The sequence below is a fragment of the Zootoca vivipara genome, chromosome Z2, assembly GCF_965207765.1.
Source record: "Zootoca vivipara chromosome Z2, rZooViv2.hap1.1, whole genome shotgun sequence".
Taxonomy (NCBI): domain Eukaryota; kingdom Metazoa; phylum Chordata; class Lepidosauria; order Squamata; family Lacertidae; genus Zootoca; species Zootoca vivipara.
This window is the reverse complement of record NC_142585.1, coordinates 36231778-36248819: the sequence shown is the minus strand read 5'-3', so window position 1 is coordinate 36248819 and position 17042 is coordinate 36231778. Positions and strand designations below refer to the sequence as shown.

The following is a 17042-nucleotide window of genomic DNA, read 5'->3' as shown; positions in this document are numbered from 1 at the left end:
GGGGTAGTTATGAATCTCCTATTGCTTCTAGGGGTCCCACCAGGAAGTGGAAAATCTACCACGTCCTGCTTACACTGTTGCAATTCCCGTTGCAATCTTGGATTCTTTAATTTCCTTGTTATTTTATCTATTTGTTCCACTAAAGGACTTAAGAGATTGTCAATATCATTCTCATAGGGCGGCGCCGTGGCCCCTGCACCTGGGGGAGGCGAGGCAGGAATATCTAGTTGATTGTAATCCGGGGGCTGTCCCCCAGGCAGAGGAGGCGCAGGCGGCGGCTGTGGCACCGGACCTGGCGGCCCGGGAAACGCCGCTGGAGGTGGCAGAGATATCTCCCCTTCATCTGACTCCTGTTCCTTTTCTTTTAAAGGAAATTGTCTCAAGGGTGGCGGATCTGGTCCGAAGAAAGTTATATGGGACCAGAGTTCTATGTATGGTTTTTCCTTATTCTTCTTGAACTTAATTAAATAATATTGCAGCTGTTTTATCCAATATGGATCTGTTTCTCCGTTGGGATTCCAATTAAATTCCCCTCCTGGCCCTATAGGATATTCTGGCCATATTATCCGGCAGAAGTTTATCATAGTTGCCTTAGATAGTCCCTGGCTGTATGGCTTGATTTCCTTTTCATCCCACTGTAACAGTACTTGTCCCAACGGGCTATTGGGGTCAATGGGATCCTTGTCCCTTGTCCCTGACGTTCTTCTACACGTACTCTGTGCCTTCCCCATAGCAAAATGTCTCTCAATCACTCACACAAACGCACGGAATCGCCTGGCCGTTCCCCTCGCGGGAAGACGGAACCGCAAGCTAATCCTCTCGCCGGGTCCCGGGCCCCGGTCCACACTCACGCGTCCGTTTGGAACCTCTCTTTCACACAGAGACTTCACACATACACAACCCTCCTTCTCCCAAGTCTTTCCCTTCTCAGGAAATCACACAATACTCACCCCCTTTCAGTCCAGTGCCTCCTTCTCGGTGACTAGTGAACTGGCAGGCGTCCCTGCAGGGCAAAGCAGTCCCTGACTGCAACGGTCCCTGACCGCTTCCTTTCTCTTATTTCCCTTAGACACACTTAAATCGGTTCTCCGTCGTTCAGCCCTCGGGATCTGTCACCACGGGGTCCGGACAGTGGGTCTCTCCGAAAAGAACGGAGTGCCGGCCGACCCTTCTTCCGAGATTCCCGCTGCGCAGACCGTCGAGGGCCCCACGTTGGGCGCCAAAATTGTGAAAAGTCCCTTACGTGGACTTGCAAACAGACAAGGAGACACCGAAGTAAGTCTAACCACTTTCTCTTTATTGTAACGCGTTTGCAAAGGCGGGCTCCACGACCTGAGTGGCGAAGAGCCAAGAGCAATGTACAGACATAAGTTTTATATCCATCCCTACTGCTGCCGCCCCTCCTTTAGAGGCTTGGCTTACAATCTACCTGAGTAAGACACATTTCTATACATTAACCAATCTACGCTCGCTATTTTAAAGTTTAACCTTATTAGGAAGTAGGAGCTATGCTTCCTTATCTCTACCCTAACTTAGCTGACATAGCACCCCCTATTCTAACTTAGCTGACAGGCATCCTGTCCTAGCATCCTGTCCTATCCTAACTTAGCTGACAGGCATCCTGTCCTATTCTACTGAGTTCGAGACACATCCTGTTTTATCACTCACTCTCACATATTGAATAAAAGGATACCTTTTCAATATATAGTGTTTCAAAACACACCACTCAGACGAAAATGCATGCTGGGAAACGAACCAGGTTGCAAACCAGCGCCCTCTAGCAGCGGCTACACTGGTACTGCACCTATAAAACCTTTCCTCTCAACAGCACCTCGGCTCCCGTTTACATACTGGGCTGAAGCCTTTACAAACTAGGCCGAATGGAGGTACTGACTCGCCTGGGTGGGGGGGGAGGGGACAGGATAGGTCAGGACACGGTGGGACCAGTCACAGGGATGAGCTGGGGGTGGGGGGAAGAGGGGGCGGGATACGTCATGGATCGGCACAGGGTGGGGGCAGTCACAGGGATTGGCCACAGCAATGTGTAGCAGGGCCAGCTAGTCAATAATAAAACTGTCTTGTATTTGTCCATCCCTGATAGGGTTACCAGGTGTGGGGGATCCCAGACCCTGAGATTCCAGGGCACAAACATGGGACCTAGGTAGGAGCAGCTACCTGGGGATATCACAGGAGGGGTGCCCAGTGATGTCAGGAAGCATCACATGTTGCTTTTCTATTGAATTTATATTCCACTTTTCACCAGCAAGCACAATGTGGTTCTCTCCCACTCCTCCTGCATGGTCTCCTCCCCGTGAGGTACTTTTGGCACACACATGATTGCATAAACAATGTGTGGTTTTTCCCCTATCTGCTTTGTAGGGTTCTTGTAAAAAGGCTATATGTGGATCCATTTTGAATAAATAAGTTGCCATTCTGGTGCGTTTTATTGGATCTCCCAACCCCTTCACAGTTAAAGAAAGTACATTAATACCTGTACTCATTTTGGCCATTAAGCAATAGTGTCCTTTGCCAATCTAAGCTTTCCATGTTTTCGCTTTGGTTGTGCAAATTAATCTACTTCTGTAATAAATCTACTTGTAACACAACTTTCGGGGAAAAAACCCTTTGAATTAACTCAGAACCTTTAGAACTTACATCCTGGTGTGTGTCCTCTTTTTACAGTAGAGGGCACTCCAGTGCTACTATGGGTATAGAGAAAATCATAAGCATAAAAATCAAACTTATTTTAAACAAGTAAATGATGAGGTACCTTAAAGTGGATATTTTCTTGTAAACCTCATGCCCCAACCTCTGGGTGCTTTCAAGATACAGTATTTATATTTTCAAGTTATTCCAGTTTGATTGCTTTTTTTCTTTTTTAAACAGCATTCTTCAGTTCTGCATTAGTTCCTGCTTATTAAAGAGTGTAGTAACCTTTCTGAAAAATGTGCAATGCTGCTTCTTCATTGTCCTGTTATTCTCTTACATCAGGCTTCCTCAAACTCCGCCCTCCATATGTTTTTGGCCTACAACTCTCATGATCCCTAGCTAGCAGGACCAATGGTCAGGGAATTGACCATGATGGGAATTGATGATGGGAATTGTAGTCTCAAAACATCTGGAGGGCCAAGTTTGAGGAAGCCTGTCTTACATGGTCTTTTGGCTTTGCTGTAGCTCTCTCATCTGGGCTCCTGAGCTGGGTCAACTTCACCAATGGATTCACTGTCCAAAAAAAATCAATAACCCTAGGCCAGGCATCCCCAAACCTGGCCCTCCAGATGTTTTGGGACTACAACTCCCATCATCCCTAGCTAACAGGATGAGTGGTCAGGGATGATGGGAATTGTAGTCCCAAAACATCTAGAGCAGGGGTCCCCAGACTTACCGCGCGGCAGGCCGGAGGGAAGGGGAGTGCGCGCGCAGCGGGCCGGAGGGCGGGGGAGTGCGCGCCCGTGCGCATGCGCACACGCACACGGGCGGGGGAAAAATCGCCGAAAATCACTTGTGCGCATGCGTATGGGCCTCCCCCGACCCGGAAGTGCACCAGAAATGACCTCTTCCGGGTCGGGAGAGGCCCATACACATGCGCACAAAGGATTTTCGGCGATTTTTTGCCGATTTTTTAGATCGTCGCTGCGCCGCGCGCCGTGAGAGTGGGCGGCGGCAGCGGGCGGCGGGGGTCGTCGCGGGGCGGATTGGAAGGCCGATTGGGCCGCATCCGGCCCGGGGGCCGTAGTTTGGGGACCCCTGATCTAGAGGGCCGAGTTTGGGGATGCCTGCCCTAGGCGGACAGACCAGTTCTAGTGCTGTTAATAGTTTTGTGGGTTCCTTGGTGTTGGTGGCTGAGAGTGTTGTTTAGCAGTCACTAACTAAACGAAAAGGGAAACTCCAATAATATCTTATTCCTACATCTTGCAGTTTGAGTATTATGTGGCCAAGTTCCCTTCTTTCTTCCAGTGTCCAGAAAACATTTTTAAAAAATCATGATTGGATTATTGCCATGTATTATTATTTCAACATTTCTCAAAGCCTTTCAAATCTAATTTTTCTTTTTAAAACAGTGAAAGCTCATAACAATACCCTTTGGGGGTGCTGTATCCTGCAGCCTGGCTGGCAGTACTATTCTATGCATTCTTCATATATTCTGGGGACAATTCCAGGCAATGTATAACAGTTTTAAACCATTGGATTATAAATCCTGTAATATTTTCTCTTTCTGCCTCCTTTTTAATCCTGTGTATATTAACCCTTTAGTGACTATTCCCCACTTCTTCAAGCTTAGACTTAATGCATTTATTTTCCTGAAGCAGCCTTTTAATTTTTGCTTCAAACTTAAATCCACTGCTGCATAAGCTGTTTCAGCAGTACCCCCCCCCCCAGCTTTTCCATTATTCTATTTACCTTTGCTTCCAGAGGAGCTATTAATTCCTTCTAGGCTTATAAGATTCTGGCTTTTAAGGGAGATGCATTATGCTTCGAACTATTCCCTGAATGTGGCATCCAAGTATTTTGGTTTTACAACTGCATTTTCTGTTATTTCCGGAGGCACAGCAGCCATTTTGTCTTCTTTATAGGGGCCTCACATAAAGCATTGGGCTAAGATTCCGTATTTGGAGTGAGTGAATTGCTGCTGTGGACACATTCCCTTAGGCAGAGGGAAGAAGTTTTTTTTTTTTTTTTAAAGAATACCGGTAAATGCTGTGCAATCAAACAGGTTTTAGTTAAAACTGGCACCCAGGGGAGGAAACTCTGTTCTAAGTGGCCATCTTGGTTTCCGTTCAGCCACACCCATTGTTGCTGTTGTTGCTGTTTACTTTTATTTTTATTTAATGCTTCTGCTTTAAATGCAGAATGCGGATGTGGCGTTATAAAGCAGAATGATGTGTGGATGGTCCAGGAAAGCGCCATCACTAATGTGATATCCTATATAATAAAGTCCCTGTGTCTCTGCGTCCAGTCCCTGTGTCCCTGTGTCCACGCTAATGTGCATGTGCCCCACAGACACAGGGATTGGACGCAGAGACTGGACGCACATACACGCTCTCTCTCCCCACCTACCGTTTCCCTGCGGCCGCCAACCGCCGCTTCCGGCCTGGCTGAGCGTTGGCGGCGGCGGGGGGGGGAGCGTGTGTGTGTGTGCGTCTAGCAAGGACAGGTCCTGGGGTTCGGAGAAGCGCTTGATGTCTCCTTCCTGTCTGGCGGCTGGGGGAGAGGAAGGAAGGAGGAGAAAGGGCTGCTTTCTCATCCTTCGTTCCTGTCCCCCTGTCGCCGACAGCAAGGACAGGTCCCGGGGTTCGGAGAATCGCTGCGCAAGCGCTTCTCCGAACCCCGGGATGTTCTATTGCCCGTTTACTCAACGGGCTGAATTACACTAGTTATTACATAATGTGGCAGAATGCAGCCTACAGAAAATAGCACTAGTCTGAAGGGACCCTGGGACAAATTGAAATGGTCAGATTTGTCAATCCTTATAGAGAACAAGTGAAAGAAAAACGAGAGGCAGATTCAGTTTGCCTTCTAATTAAAATGGGTAACTTTTGTTTATGAAACTGTTACTTTTCTCTTCCTTTGGTATCTCAGAAGGGCTCCTTTACAATCAATAATATTTTCAAAGGCACCATTGCAGGTAAGTGTCTAGCAATATATAGATTAAACTTAAACACGAGGGATTAAACAGCAGATGATTCAGTGGAAAAAGGAGAGAACCGATTCATTAAATTAAATATTGTTTAATTGGCAGACAAGTACTGAAAGTGGTGGGAAGAATCCCCTCTTTACTATGAACAGTTTTGCTAATACGAAGGCTAATTTTTTTGATCACAATAGCAATTATGGGTTGTATCCAACATTAGTCCTACTTAAAGTGTAAAGTTTGAAATTAGTGAGCATCACTAGCTAAGGAGTAATGCTTAAAAGTTTATTTATTCATTGGATTTGTCCAGAGCCCTGCTGGATGAGGCCAGTGACCCATCTAGTACAGCATCCTATTCTCCCAGTGGCCAACCAGGTGCCCAGAATGGGAAGCCCACAACCAAGACCACAAGCAGACAACTCCTTTGCTAGAACAGCTTCACTGGCTACCCATCTGCTTCTGGGCACAATTCAAAGTGCTGGTAATCCTATATAATAAAGTCCCTGTGTCTCTGCATCCAGATTCCGTGTGTCCCGTTTTCCGCGCTACTGAGCATGTGCCCCAGGGACACAGGGATTGGACGCAGAGACTGCATGCACAAACACACACACACACACACACTCTCTCTCTCTCCCCACCCCGCCCCCCACCCCTCTGCCCTGCACTGGCTCAATAAGCAGTTAAAACAGAGGCCACCAGGTGGAAGGCAGGAGCAGGCAGCAAGCCCCCTAAGCAGGGCAGGCCCTCTCTCAACGTGCCCAAGGGCCTGAGGAGGAAGCCGGGATGACCAAAAAATTGAGGCCCCGGCTTCTCCTCACTAACAGGCCCGAAATTGAGGCCCAAACAGCGCAAGCAACCAGGAGACCCCCGCTGGGCCGGAACGGCCAGGAAAGGTGCGGGGAGGCCACCGAATACTCTGCGCCAACCGCGGGACCTTCAGAAAGTGCCGGGGCGGGCGCAAGCCCCCCAGACGGCAAAGCTCCCTCCCGGACGCAGCAGGCGACTGGAAAACAGCCACGGAGGCCAACAAAAGTAGCGGGAGCCACCCCCACCCCCCAAAAAAACTGGGCGTACACCCCGGAGCAGCCGCCCGGGCCGTCCAGGAGCCAGAATTCGGCCACTGGGCCCTGGCAGCAGCAGCGCTATTGATGGGGGGAAATTAGGAACCAAACGGCAGGCGCAAAAACGCGCGAAAACAGGGTGGGGAGGGATCCGCACTCCAAACACAAGCTTCGGAGGGGGTAAAGGAAGAAATACCCCCCGCACCCCCCAGCCGAGCCCGGGCTGTAAAGGTAAAAAGGGGGGGACTTTGGCTTGGGGTTTGTGAGGGGGGGGGAGAAAATTAGGGATAAATTAAGGATCAAAGGGAGGGGGGAGGAACTATCAATTAGACAAGGGATAAAAGCCCCCCACGCGCCGCTACCACCGAAAAAGGCCGAATGTTCTAGCGCCCGTTTATTAAACGGGCTGAATGGCACTAGTGACCTATAAAGTGCTACATGGCTTAGCTCCAGGCTATTTAAAGGACCACATTGCCGCATATGAACCTGCCTGACATTGAGATCTTTTGGGGAGGCCCCTCTCTTGGTCCCACCACCCTCACAGGCAGGCTTAGTGGGGACCTGGAACAGGGCCTTCTCAGTGGCTACTCCCAGACTTTGGAACTCCCTCCCTGAATAAGCAAGACTGACTCCCTGTTTGCTATCCTTCTGCTGGCAGATGAAGACTTGCTTCAACAGGATTTTGGGAAACGACTGCTTTTAATTAAAGGGCTGGTGGTGTGCTATATTTATTGTAATTATCTGTATGATTCTAATAGAGCTCATATAGCTATAGCTATGTTTTAATTATCTTAATGTTTAATGGTTTCTAATGGGCCTTCTCCCCCCCCCCCCCCCGTTTTTAGCTGTTTACAGATAAAATATGATCTGTAAACCTGTCATGGAGAAAGGCAGGAAAAAAAAATGTAATCATCATCATCACCAACCCACTACCTGTCTGGCTATCTGCTCAACAGTGCAGTCCTATGCTTGTCTACTAAATACTGCTGAGTTCAATTTCTCTCAGGTTGATGGATATAAACAGGATCGCATTGCAATCTTTTGGGATCAGGGGAGTGGGGTTGGAAAAGAATATTATACTAGCTCCTGTTGGCAAATGACCCTCTGATGGCAAATGTCTGAGAGGCAGGATTGCAGAAGGAGGGGGAACCGAGGCAGGTGATGATCTCACTGAAGAAGAATGAGGAGTGGAATGTCAAAGATGACAGAATTAAGCTGGTCTTGTTTCCAGGGAAACGGCTCCCAAAAAGCATGGGAGGGAGGCAGGAGGATGTGGGGGAAGAGGGAGATGGTGAGAAAGAGAAATTCAATTAGGCAAAAGCACGGAGTGCAAAAAAAGATGGCAAAATGGAGGCATCGCCAGAGTGTGCTCTGGCTACTTTATGTTAGTAAGAACCAGAATCTAAGACCCACACTCTGCTCCAAGTAAAATAACCACTGGAGCCCCCCCCCCCACCCCGTTATCAATGCTCAGCTGGGTGACTGGGGCTGGCCACCTTTTATCTTTCCCAGAATGCCTGGATTACATGCCAGCATGGTGTAGTGGTTGGAGACAGAGTGTTTAGGACTTCGGAGACCAGGGTTCAAATCGTACCTCAGCCATGTGGGTCACCAGGTAACTTTGAACCCAGCACTGCCTGTTCTGGGGATTAAATGAGGAGGGGGAGACCTATGTGGACCTCCTTCAGCTCTTTGAAGAAAAAAGAGGTGGGATATAAATGCAATCAATCAAGTCAAAATAAAGAGTATTGTTGCTCACATAAATCACTGCCCTTAAGCCCAAAGAATGCCGTGTGGGGCAGTGACCAATATGTTGGGACTTTGGCTGGGGGAAGATCTGAGTTCAAATTCCCTGCATATGCTGCCCTCGGGCTGAAAATGATTCCCAATCACAGGGCAGGAGTGCCAGCTTGGCCCCCGTGAGCATGGGTGCCCGGGGCTGTGCTTGCCATGCAGCATGCATGGTCCTGGCACTGAAATTTGTGGGTGCCTGACCCCTTCATGGGGAATTTTGTGGGTACTCGGGCACCGAGGGCCCCAGGGAGTTGGTACCTATGTCACAGGGTTAAAATATCGAACCAGGCAGTGTAGATTGCAAAACAAAAGACATGAATAGCCTTGCAGCATCTTTGGCAGCAGATGGCGCACTTTCCCTTGAAGAACTCCACTGATGTTTGAGTTGATTCTTTGCTGGTGGGACCAACCTCACATGGGGGGGAATATGTTAATAAATGCTTCCACAAGCTCATCCAGGCTAAAGAGCAACAACACTGCATGCATTTATGGATCCAGAATCGCTTGTCTACTTGCAAGTAGTATATAAGGGTTCATAGGAGCCAACTCCTAGGAGCAGAGGAGTCTTCAACACCCCCCCCCAAAAATATTTGAGTGATCCAGGCTCCTCAAAGTTATTGGAAATTCCCATTCAAATTGTGTGTGTGTGTGTGTGGTGTCAGGGCTTACCTGGGCCCCTCCAATATTTTATTCAAATTGGCACCCCTGTTAGAGGTTCAAATGCCCACTGAGTGACCTTGGGCCAGCTTCTCAGTGTAACCTACCTCACAAGGTTGGCGTGGGGTTTCAATGGGGGGTGGGGAGGCGGAGAACCATGTACACCATCTTGGAGAAAAAGATGGGATATGCGTGCAATAAAATAAATAAGGTGGGTGGGAATAGACACCCACCTCAATGAAAGCATGATAAGAAGGGGGGGGTTGAGCTGCACCTCCCCCCCCCCGATTGCTGGGACCGGCTGAATCATGCTTGTCGCCAGCCTCCTCGGCTCTTGAAACCCTGAATGCTCTTTTATGAAAATAATAATAATAATAATATAGGCAGGCTTCGCGTTACCAGAGCAACCCTCTCCACCATCGCCACCACCACTGCTGGCATGAAATTGATCAGGCAAGGCTGGTTCCGGGAGCCTCTGTCCACCTCCTCAGCACCCCCGGGGGCACCTGAAAATGTTCAGGCTTCAGTGTGAATGGAGATCAAGCGGTTGGGGGCGGGCATTGCTTTATATGCCATAGCCATGCAGGGCGCTGGGGGGCCGTTAATTGGAAGGGCCCTGCTGGGTCTTCTGTTCCTGTTAACAGCACATGTTGCAGGCCGGGGACTGAGTCTACAGTGGAAATATCCCATGCAGAGGACCTGGGCAAGGGGTAGGCAACCTAAGGCCCGGGGGCCAGATGTGGCCCAATTGCTTTCTAAATCCGGCCCACCAACGGTCTGGGAATCAGTGTGTTTTTACATGTGTCATTTTATTTAAAATGCATCTCTGGGTTATTTGTGGGACCTGCCTGGTGTTTTTACATGAGTAGAATGTGTCCTTTTATTTAAAATGAATCTCTGGGTTATTTGTGGGGTATAGGAATTCGTTTGAATTTCGGGCTCCTTGATTACTGCAGATGGTGACAGCAGTCACGAAATTAAAAGACGCCTACTTCTCGGGAGAAAAGCAATGACAAACTTAGACAGCATCTTAAAAAGCAGAGACATCACCTTGCCGACAAAGGTCAGTATAGTTAAAGCTGTGGTTTCCCCAGTAGTGATGTATGGAAGTGAGAGCTGGACCATAAAGAAGGCTGATCGCCGAAGAATTGATGCTTTTGAATTATGGTGCTGGAGGAGACTCTTGAGAGTCCCATGGACTGCAAGAAGATCAAACCTATCCATTCTGAAGGAAATCAGCCCTGAGTGCTCACTGGAAGAACAGATCGTGAAGCTGAGGCTCCAATAGTTTGGCCACCTCATGAGAAGAGAAAACTCCCTGGAAAAGACCCTGATGCTGGGAAAGATTGAGGGCACAAGGAGAAGGGGATGACAGAGGATGAGATGGTTGGACAGTGTTCTCGAAGCTACGAACATGAGTTTGACCAAACTGTGGGAGGCAGTGCAAGACAGGAGTGCCTGGCATGCTCTGGTCCATGGGGTTACGAAGAGTCGGACACGACTAAACGACTAAACAAGAACAACAAGGAATTCGTTCATATTTTTTTCAAAATATAGTCCAGCCCCCCACAAGGTCTGAGGGACAGTGGACCGGCCCATGGCTGAAAAAGGTTGCTGACCCCTGACCAGGACAAAAAAAGTGTTCCACCTGTGGTGTAGTTGTTAACGCAATGGTTCCTAAACCTTTTCGTGCTACCACTCTCTTGGTTCCATAAACTCGCCCCCAGTGCCCCTTACCCTACCCCTTAAAAAGTATTATTCAGAATACTGGTTTGCATGAACATAGGAAGCTGCCTTATACTGAGTCAGGCTTTGGTCCATCTTGTTCAGTGTTGTCTACACTGGCTGGCAGCGGCTCTCCCGGCTTTCAGACAGGGGCTCTTCCAGCTCTATACAAATTTAATAAATAATAATACCTGGAGACACCACTAGGGATTGAACCTGAGACCTTCTGCATGCAAAGCAGATGCTGTACCACAGAGCTACACCCCTTCCTCTAAAGATAAAGTAAGATTCAAGTGAGTCCTTACAGTTCTGAATTAAAGGTCGAATTAAATAAGAAGCTGCCATCTACTGAGTCTTCAGTATTGTATACACTGACTGGCAGCAGGTTCCCTGGATTTGGGGCAGGGAACATCTCCCAGACCTATATGGAGATACTTCTGCATGCAAGGCAGATGCTCTGCCACTGAGCTATGGCCCTTCTCTGGAAGATAATAACAAAATAAAATTTGAAACAGTAACAATTAATTTATTCACAACCCGATTACAATTATGTAGTTTAATTACTTAAACAAAACTGATGAACTTGATCTTTTTCCTTTAGGCTGTTAAAACGTTTTTTAAAAAATATAGAAGCCTTGTGCCCTTCTATATTTTGAAAAACAACAAAAACAAAAGAAAATTTCTTTATTTGCCCTCATTGGTGCATCTTTTAAAAAATCCAATCATGCACTCTGCACATGTTGAGAATAAATTTAGCCCTCAGATTATAAAAAAAACAACAACCCTCCTTTGTTCCATTGTTGTTTGTTCTGTCCATGCTCAGAATCCTTTAGATCCCTACAAAACAACCCCTTTAATTTTCTCCCTGTAGGCCTGTCTGCGCCTCTGGAGCACTGCAGCCAGCCTGGGCGCAGCCAACCACCAAGTCAACTAGAGATGCCTCCTTATTAGGCAACCTTTATATAGGTTATATAGATTCGCATTCGAGGAGGGGAAAGCACTCTGCACGCGCTCAGGGGCCTCCCACCCAACGGTACTGTGTTTTGGAAACGCGAGGTGGCGTTTGCTAGCTTGGAAAAAAAATATGTGGGAGACAGGGGAGCAGAGTAAAGCGAAGATCTTTTAAAAGCCTGCTGGCGGCTGTTTGAGTCATTTCAGTTCCCCCCCTCCCCTTCGCACGCGCACTACCCCCGCCCTTTGCAAATTGTTGCAAGCTGCGCGTAACGTTCAGAGCGCTGTCTCTCTCCGTCTCTGTCTCCAGACTGCCCAAAAGCAGATCCATTTTTTTCCCTCCCTCTTCCTGCTTTTTCTTCACCCATGGAGCTCTTTTTGCAGGAGAGCGACCAGGAGAGAAGCAGCGAGGCGCTCCTCTCCCCAAGCAGCGCGGGGAGACAACAATAGGAAAATTGAAGAGGCCGGGGGAGGCGGAGGGAAGCGAAATTGACTAGCAACGAGAGAGAGAGAGAGAAAATCCTCCTTTGCTGGAAGCAAAAAGCGACTGCTGGGTATAAGAGAGTTTTATGGAGCCGCCGGCTGGGAATCGCCCTAGTTCCGCCCGGAGAAGGAGATCAGGAAGACGGGATTATTATGGGCTTGCCAAGAAGACGCTGAGCTACTCCCGGGTGGTGTTGGCAGGGGTTGGGGCATCGCCAAGCTCGCTGGAGACCTGCTGCCGCGGCCGCCTTTCTTAACTGGGCTAAGCCAGGCAGCAAGGACTCTTGACAAGGCGTAAAAGAGGGAGAGCCCTTTCCTGAGCTGGATTTATAACCGAATGGCAAGCGGCCAGTGAGTGACCCGGCGATCAGGGCAAGCGACCCTGTGTGGATTCCTCCTCTTCGCCTTTTCCCCCTCAAACAGCCTTTGGGAACGATGAGCGGGAGATGATGATGTTGGATAGCCAGGTAAAGGACGCGCGCTTTTGCAAAGGCTAGAAAATAACAATCGTGATCGTTGAGGTGGAAGGGGGCCCCAAGGGGGCATCTAGTCCAACCCCCTGGAAATGCTTTGCAGCGCAAGCGAAAGAGCAGCCACCCTCCACAAATGGGCGAAATAATAGGCGGGTCTTCTTCGCCCCCGAGAGTGATCTGGGGTTTGCCAGCAGGTGGAAAACGGACAGGTGGCTTTTTTAGGCAGAACTGCTTCTTGTTGTTGTTGAAAGGAAACTGCCTTATATAGCTTAGTACTGTCTACACTGACTGGCAGCAGATCTCCAGGGGGTCTCTCCCAGTCCTACAGTACCTGGAGGGGCTGGGGTCTGAGCTCTTCCTCTCTGCTGTGACTTTACCCCCCCAAAAAATGAATTAGGGAACTATTAAGAATGGCTCAGAATTAAAGGCTGAGTTAAATAGGGATATAGCGAGGTGTCTTATACTAAATCAGCACAATCTGTGCTGCCTGACACCAGCTCTCTGTGATTTCAGGCAGCAGTTATTGCCCAGCCTTACCTAGAGACAACGGGGATTGAATCCAGAGCCTTCTGCATGCAGACCAAGTGCTCTACCACTAAGCTTTGGCATCCCCCCCCCTAAAAAAGGAAGTAAGATTCTAGTCCTCATGATTCTGAATTTAAAGAAGGGCTGGGGAGCTGACTTCTACTGAAGTCAGTCCATTGGCTCCTCTTGCTAAGTACTGCATACACCGACTGGCAGCTGCTCTCCAGGGTTTCAGACAGGGACTCTCCTCCAGCCCTACCTGTAGATGCCACTGGGGATTGAACCTGGGACCCTCTGCCACTGAGGTACGGCCCTTCCCCAGCTTATGCTATTTGTGGCATCTGACAACATAACATAAATGAAAATGCTTTGGTCTCTGCCCCACAGTGCTTCAGTCTACAGTTGGCCAGGATATACAGAAGCCGACTGAATCCTTCAATGAGGAAGACTTTTATCAGTCACCTCCCTGCCTTATGTTTGAGCTTCTTGGAAAGGGAGGAGCTAAGATGGACCTTTGGCCTGATCCAGCACAAAAGCCCTTGTATTCTTACAGTACGATTAGAGAGGAGAAAGACAGGCTGATTGGTGGCTATATGAGCTGTGACAGCAAAATAGAACCTCCATTTTCAGGAGCAGTTTGCCTTTCAGTACAAACCGTTGGGTTAGGTGATCATGAAAGGCTATTCCTCCAAGTACTTGGTCTTGAGCTCTGTGGTGCTTCTGCCTGGCTGGTCTCAGAGGGTTCCCCCCCCCCCCAGCTCTGATCTGGGAAGGCAATTCTTGAGTTGACTGTGGGTTGGGAGCAGGGGGGAGTGGAGACCAGATGAAACTAAAAAAGATGTACATGAGCAAATGCAATTTCAGGACATTCTGGAAACTAATATACATACATACATACATACACACACAAGGGCTTCCACTTTGGAAGTGGTGAAGATCACACGAATTAGAAGGGGAGGCTATCTCTGAGCATGTGTTGAGTGCTTCCCGCTAACACAGCCTTTGCCAACCCTCCAGAAGTTTAGAACTGGTAGCTGTAGTGCAAAACTGGTAGCTGTAGAGGGCGCCTGGTTGACAAAGAAGGTGGCATCCCTTCCCCCAAGTGTTCTTAGGATTTAAAGCCCATTTATAACCCATTACTTCCCCTCAATAATCCTGGGAACTGTAGTTCTTTAAGGCTGCTGGGAATTGTACCACTGTGAGGGGGTAAAAGCTACAGTTCCCAGGATTCTTGGGGGGTTTCATTTGTTTTTAAACATATGATGTTTGTTGCAACCTGCTTTTCAACAGGCCACACCAGTGGTTGAGTAGCTTCCTTGCATGTAGATTAAATCCTTGGCATCTCCAGGTAGGACTGTGAGAGATCCCTACCTGAATCCCTGTAGAGCCAGTCAGTGTATATACCGTAGTACTGAGCTAGATGGACCTATGGTCTGTCTCAGTAGAAGGCATATTCTTCTGTTCCTAGGCACCAGCTCCAGGACTTGTGGATTAATAATGCTGATGATATAATAATAGAATGCCTCTGAGCATGTGCTGTAGGCCTTTCCACACCAGATGTACTCATCTAAATTTGGGACTGGGCTTCCAGCCAGCTCTGAAGCCCTGGCTCCTCTAGCTCCCCACCCCCCACCCCTTCCAGTTAGCCCACAAAAAAACATTTTGCGTAATGGGGTTGTTGATGCTTTTGTGGGTTTGCCAAATTATCACCTTCACCTCTGCCGAGAGGACGTGCTCTTAGCTGTATTACGCCATCCATGCTTTGCTAGGGGGTGAGGGAATTCAACCTCAAGAATATCATTTAATTCCCACCATGAGAGGGAACCAGGAGTTGCCTGGAAAGAAGAAGGTTACTTTTAGGAAACCTGTCTAACATGGTTTGAGATCTCTGTCATCCCTTCTCATGAATCCTTGCAGTGTTTGGAGGATGCTGGGGAAAATACTTTTGTGCAGTGGGAAATTTGTGTCCCACCACGATCCTCAGTGACATAGGAAAATAATATTCATTAATTTGGGCAGTTCAGGAGTATCTCAGAGCCTGAGATTTGGAACCTCCGATGATGTCATGGGGGGGGGAGGCCTCCCAGTGATGTCACAAAGGCGGGCCTTGGAGATGGAGGTTAATTGGGAGAGGGGAGCAGGGGAGAGCCACCCCACCCCCAGTGTCCCTTCTATAATTTGCAGTCAGCTCCTGCTGGGTTGAAGCTTGCAAGTTGTATGCACAGCCATCATCATCATCATCATTTTTATTGTTATTATTATTATTATTATTATTAAAAGCCATCTCGCATACCTGGAGATTCATGCCAATCAGCTGCCACCTGGAGACGGCCAGGCAAACCGGGAGACTTCGCGTCAGACCTGGAGGTCTGACAACCTTAGTGTGAAAGAATATTAACTTGTCTCCTACAGCTGGTCTGAGCAGCCAGTGTTTCCGGAGCAGTAATGGTGTGTGCATGTTTGGCCTGGTGGGGCAGAAGGCAGCGAGCCCAAGAAGTAAAGGTAAAGGGACCCTGACCATGGGCGTACCCAGGATCAAAGCTAGGGGAGGCACACCAGCCATGCCCCCCAGCCACCCGATTGGCTAGCTGGCAATGACGTGGCCAGGATCCCCCCAGGAGGCATGGTCAACGTGCACCCCCCCCCCAGAGAAAAGGGGGCCATTTGCAAGGCAGCACACGGAGCCACCCACGCTTGCACTCCTGCCTCGGCCGCTCCTTTAATGGCAGTGGTGACTAAAAAGAGGCAGCAGCAGCAAAGCTGCCTCCCTTGAAGGAAACCTGGACCTGGACCTGGGCTAACTTCAGCCCACACTCTTTCAAGTCACAGCGAGCACAGCACAGAAAGTGCTGCCCCACAATGCCCCACGGCACTTCATTTGCAAATGAGGTGCCACGGAGCATTGTAGGACAGCACTTTCTGTGCTGTGCTCGCTGTGACTTGAAGGAGTGTGGGCTGAAGTTAGCCCAGGTCCAGGTCCAGGTTTTTTTCAACGGAGGCAGCTTCGCTGCCGCTGCCATTTCGCTTCAGCCAAGCAGGCTGAGGCGGAGCACAGCAGGCAGCGTCCCTGCCTGTCCTCGCCAGCTGCCCTGCTTCTAGGGGAGGGCAGCTGCCCCCCTACCCCATGCTGGGTACGCCCATGCCCTGACCATTAGGTCCAGTCGTGACTGACTCTGGGGTTGCGGCGCTCATCTCGCGTTATTGGCCGAGGGAGCCGGCGTACAGCTTCCAGGTCATGTGGCCAGCATGACAAAGCCGCTTCTGGCGAACCAGAGCAGCGCACGGAAACTCAGTTTACCTTTCCGCTGTAGCAGTATCTATTTATCTACTTGCACTTTGACGTGCTTTCAAACTGCTAGGCCTAGGTTGGCAGGAGCAGGCACCAAGCAATGGGAGCTCACCCCATCGCGGGGATTCGAAGCACCGACCTTCTGATCGGCAAGCCCTAGGCTCTGTGGTTTAACCCACAGCACCACCCACGTCCCCCGCCCAAGAAGTAGATGGGGCCAATAATGAGTGGAGACAGGCCAATGGTAAGTGGAGGCAGAGTCAACTAATAATGGTTTTGTTCCTATCCTCCTCACTAATGAGTTCAGTAAGAGCAACTAAGGAGGAGGAGGAGGCAGCTGGCAGTCTGTGCCACTTGCTGGACTGGTTGTAAGAAAGCAAGCCCAGGCCAGGAGGGCGGTCAGCTGGGTACACTTGCCCTGGACCTCAGAGGACTAAGCTGGCTGGGGGCCC

General features: G+C 49.2%; 1 protein-coding gene across 1 annotated transcript in view; it reads left to right on the top strand.

The window, feature by feature from the left end:
- Window positions 1-12061: 12061 nt before the first annotated feature.
- RALGDS (ral guanine nucleotide dissociation stimulator) overlaps window positions 12062-17042 on the top strand; it is a 95014-nt gene continuing 90033 nt past the window's right edge. Inside the window, exon 1 of the mRNA XM_035102191.3 lies at window positions 12062-12770. Within this exon, the coding sequence (XP_034958082.1) occupies window positions 12750-12770 (21 nt within the window). The 5' untranslated portion in view covers window positions 12062-12749. The remainder of the gene's footprint in view (window positions 12771-17042) is intronic.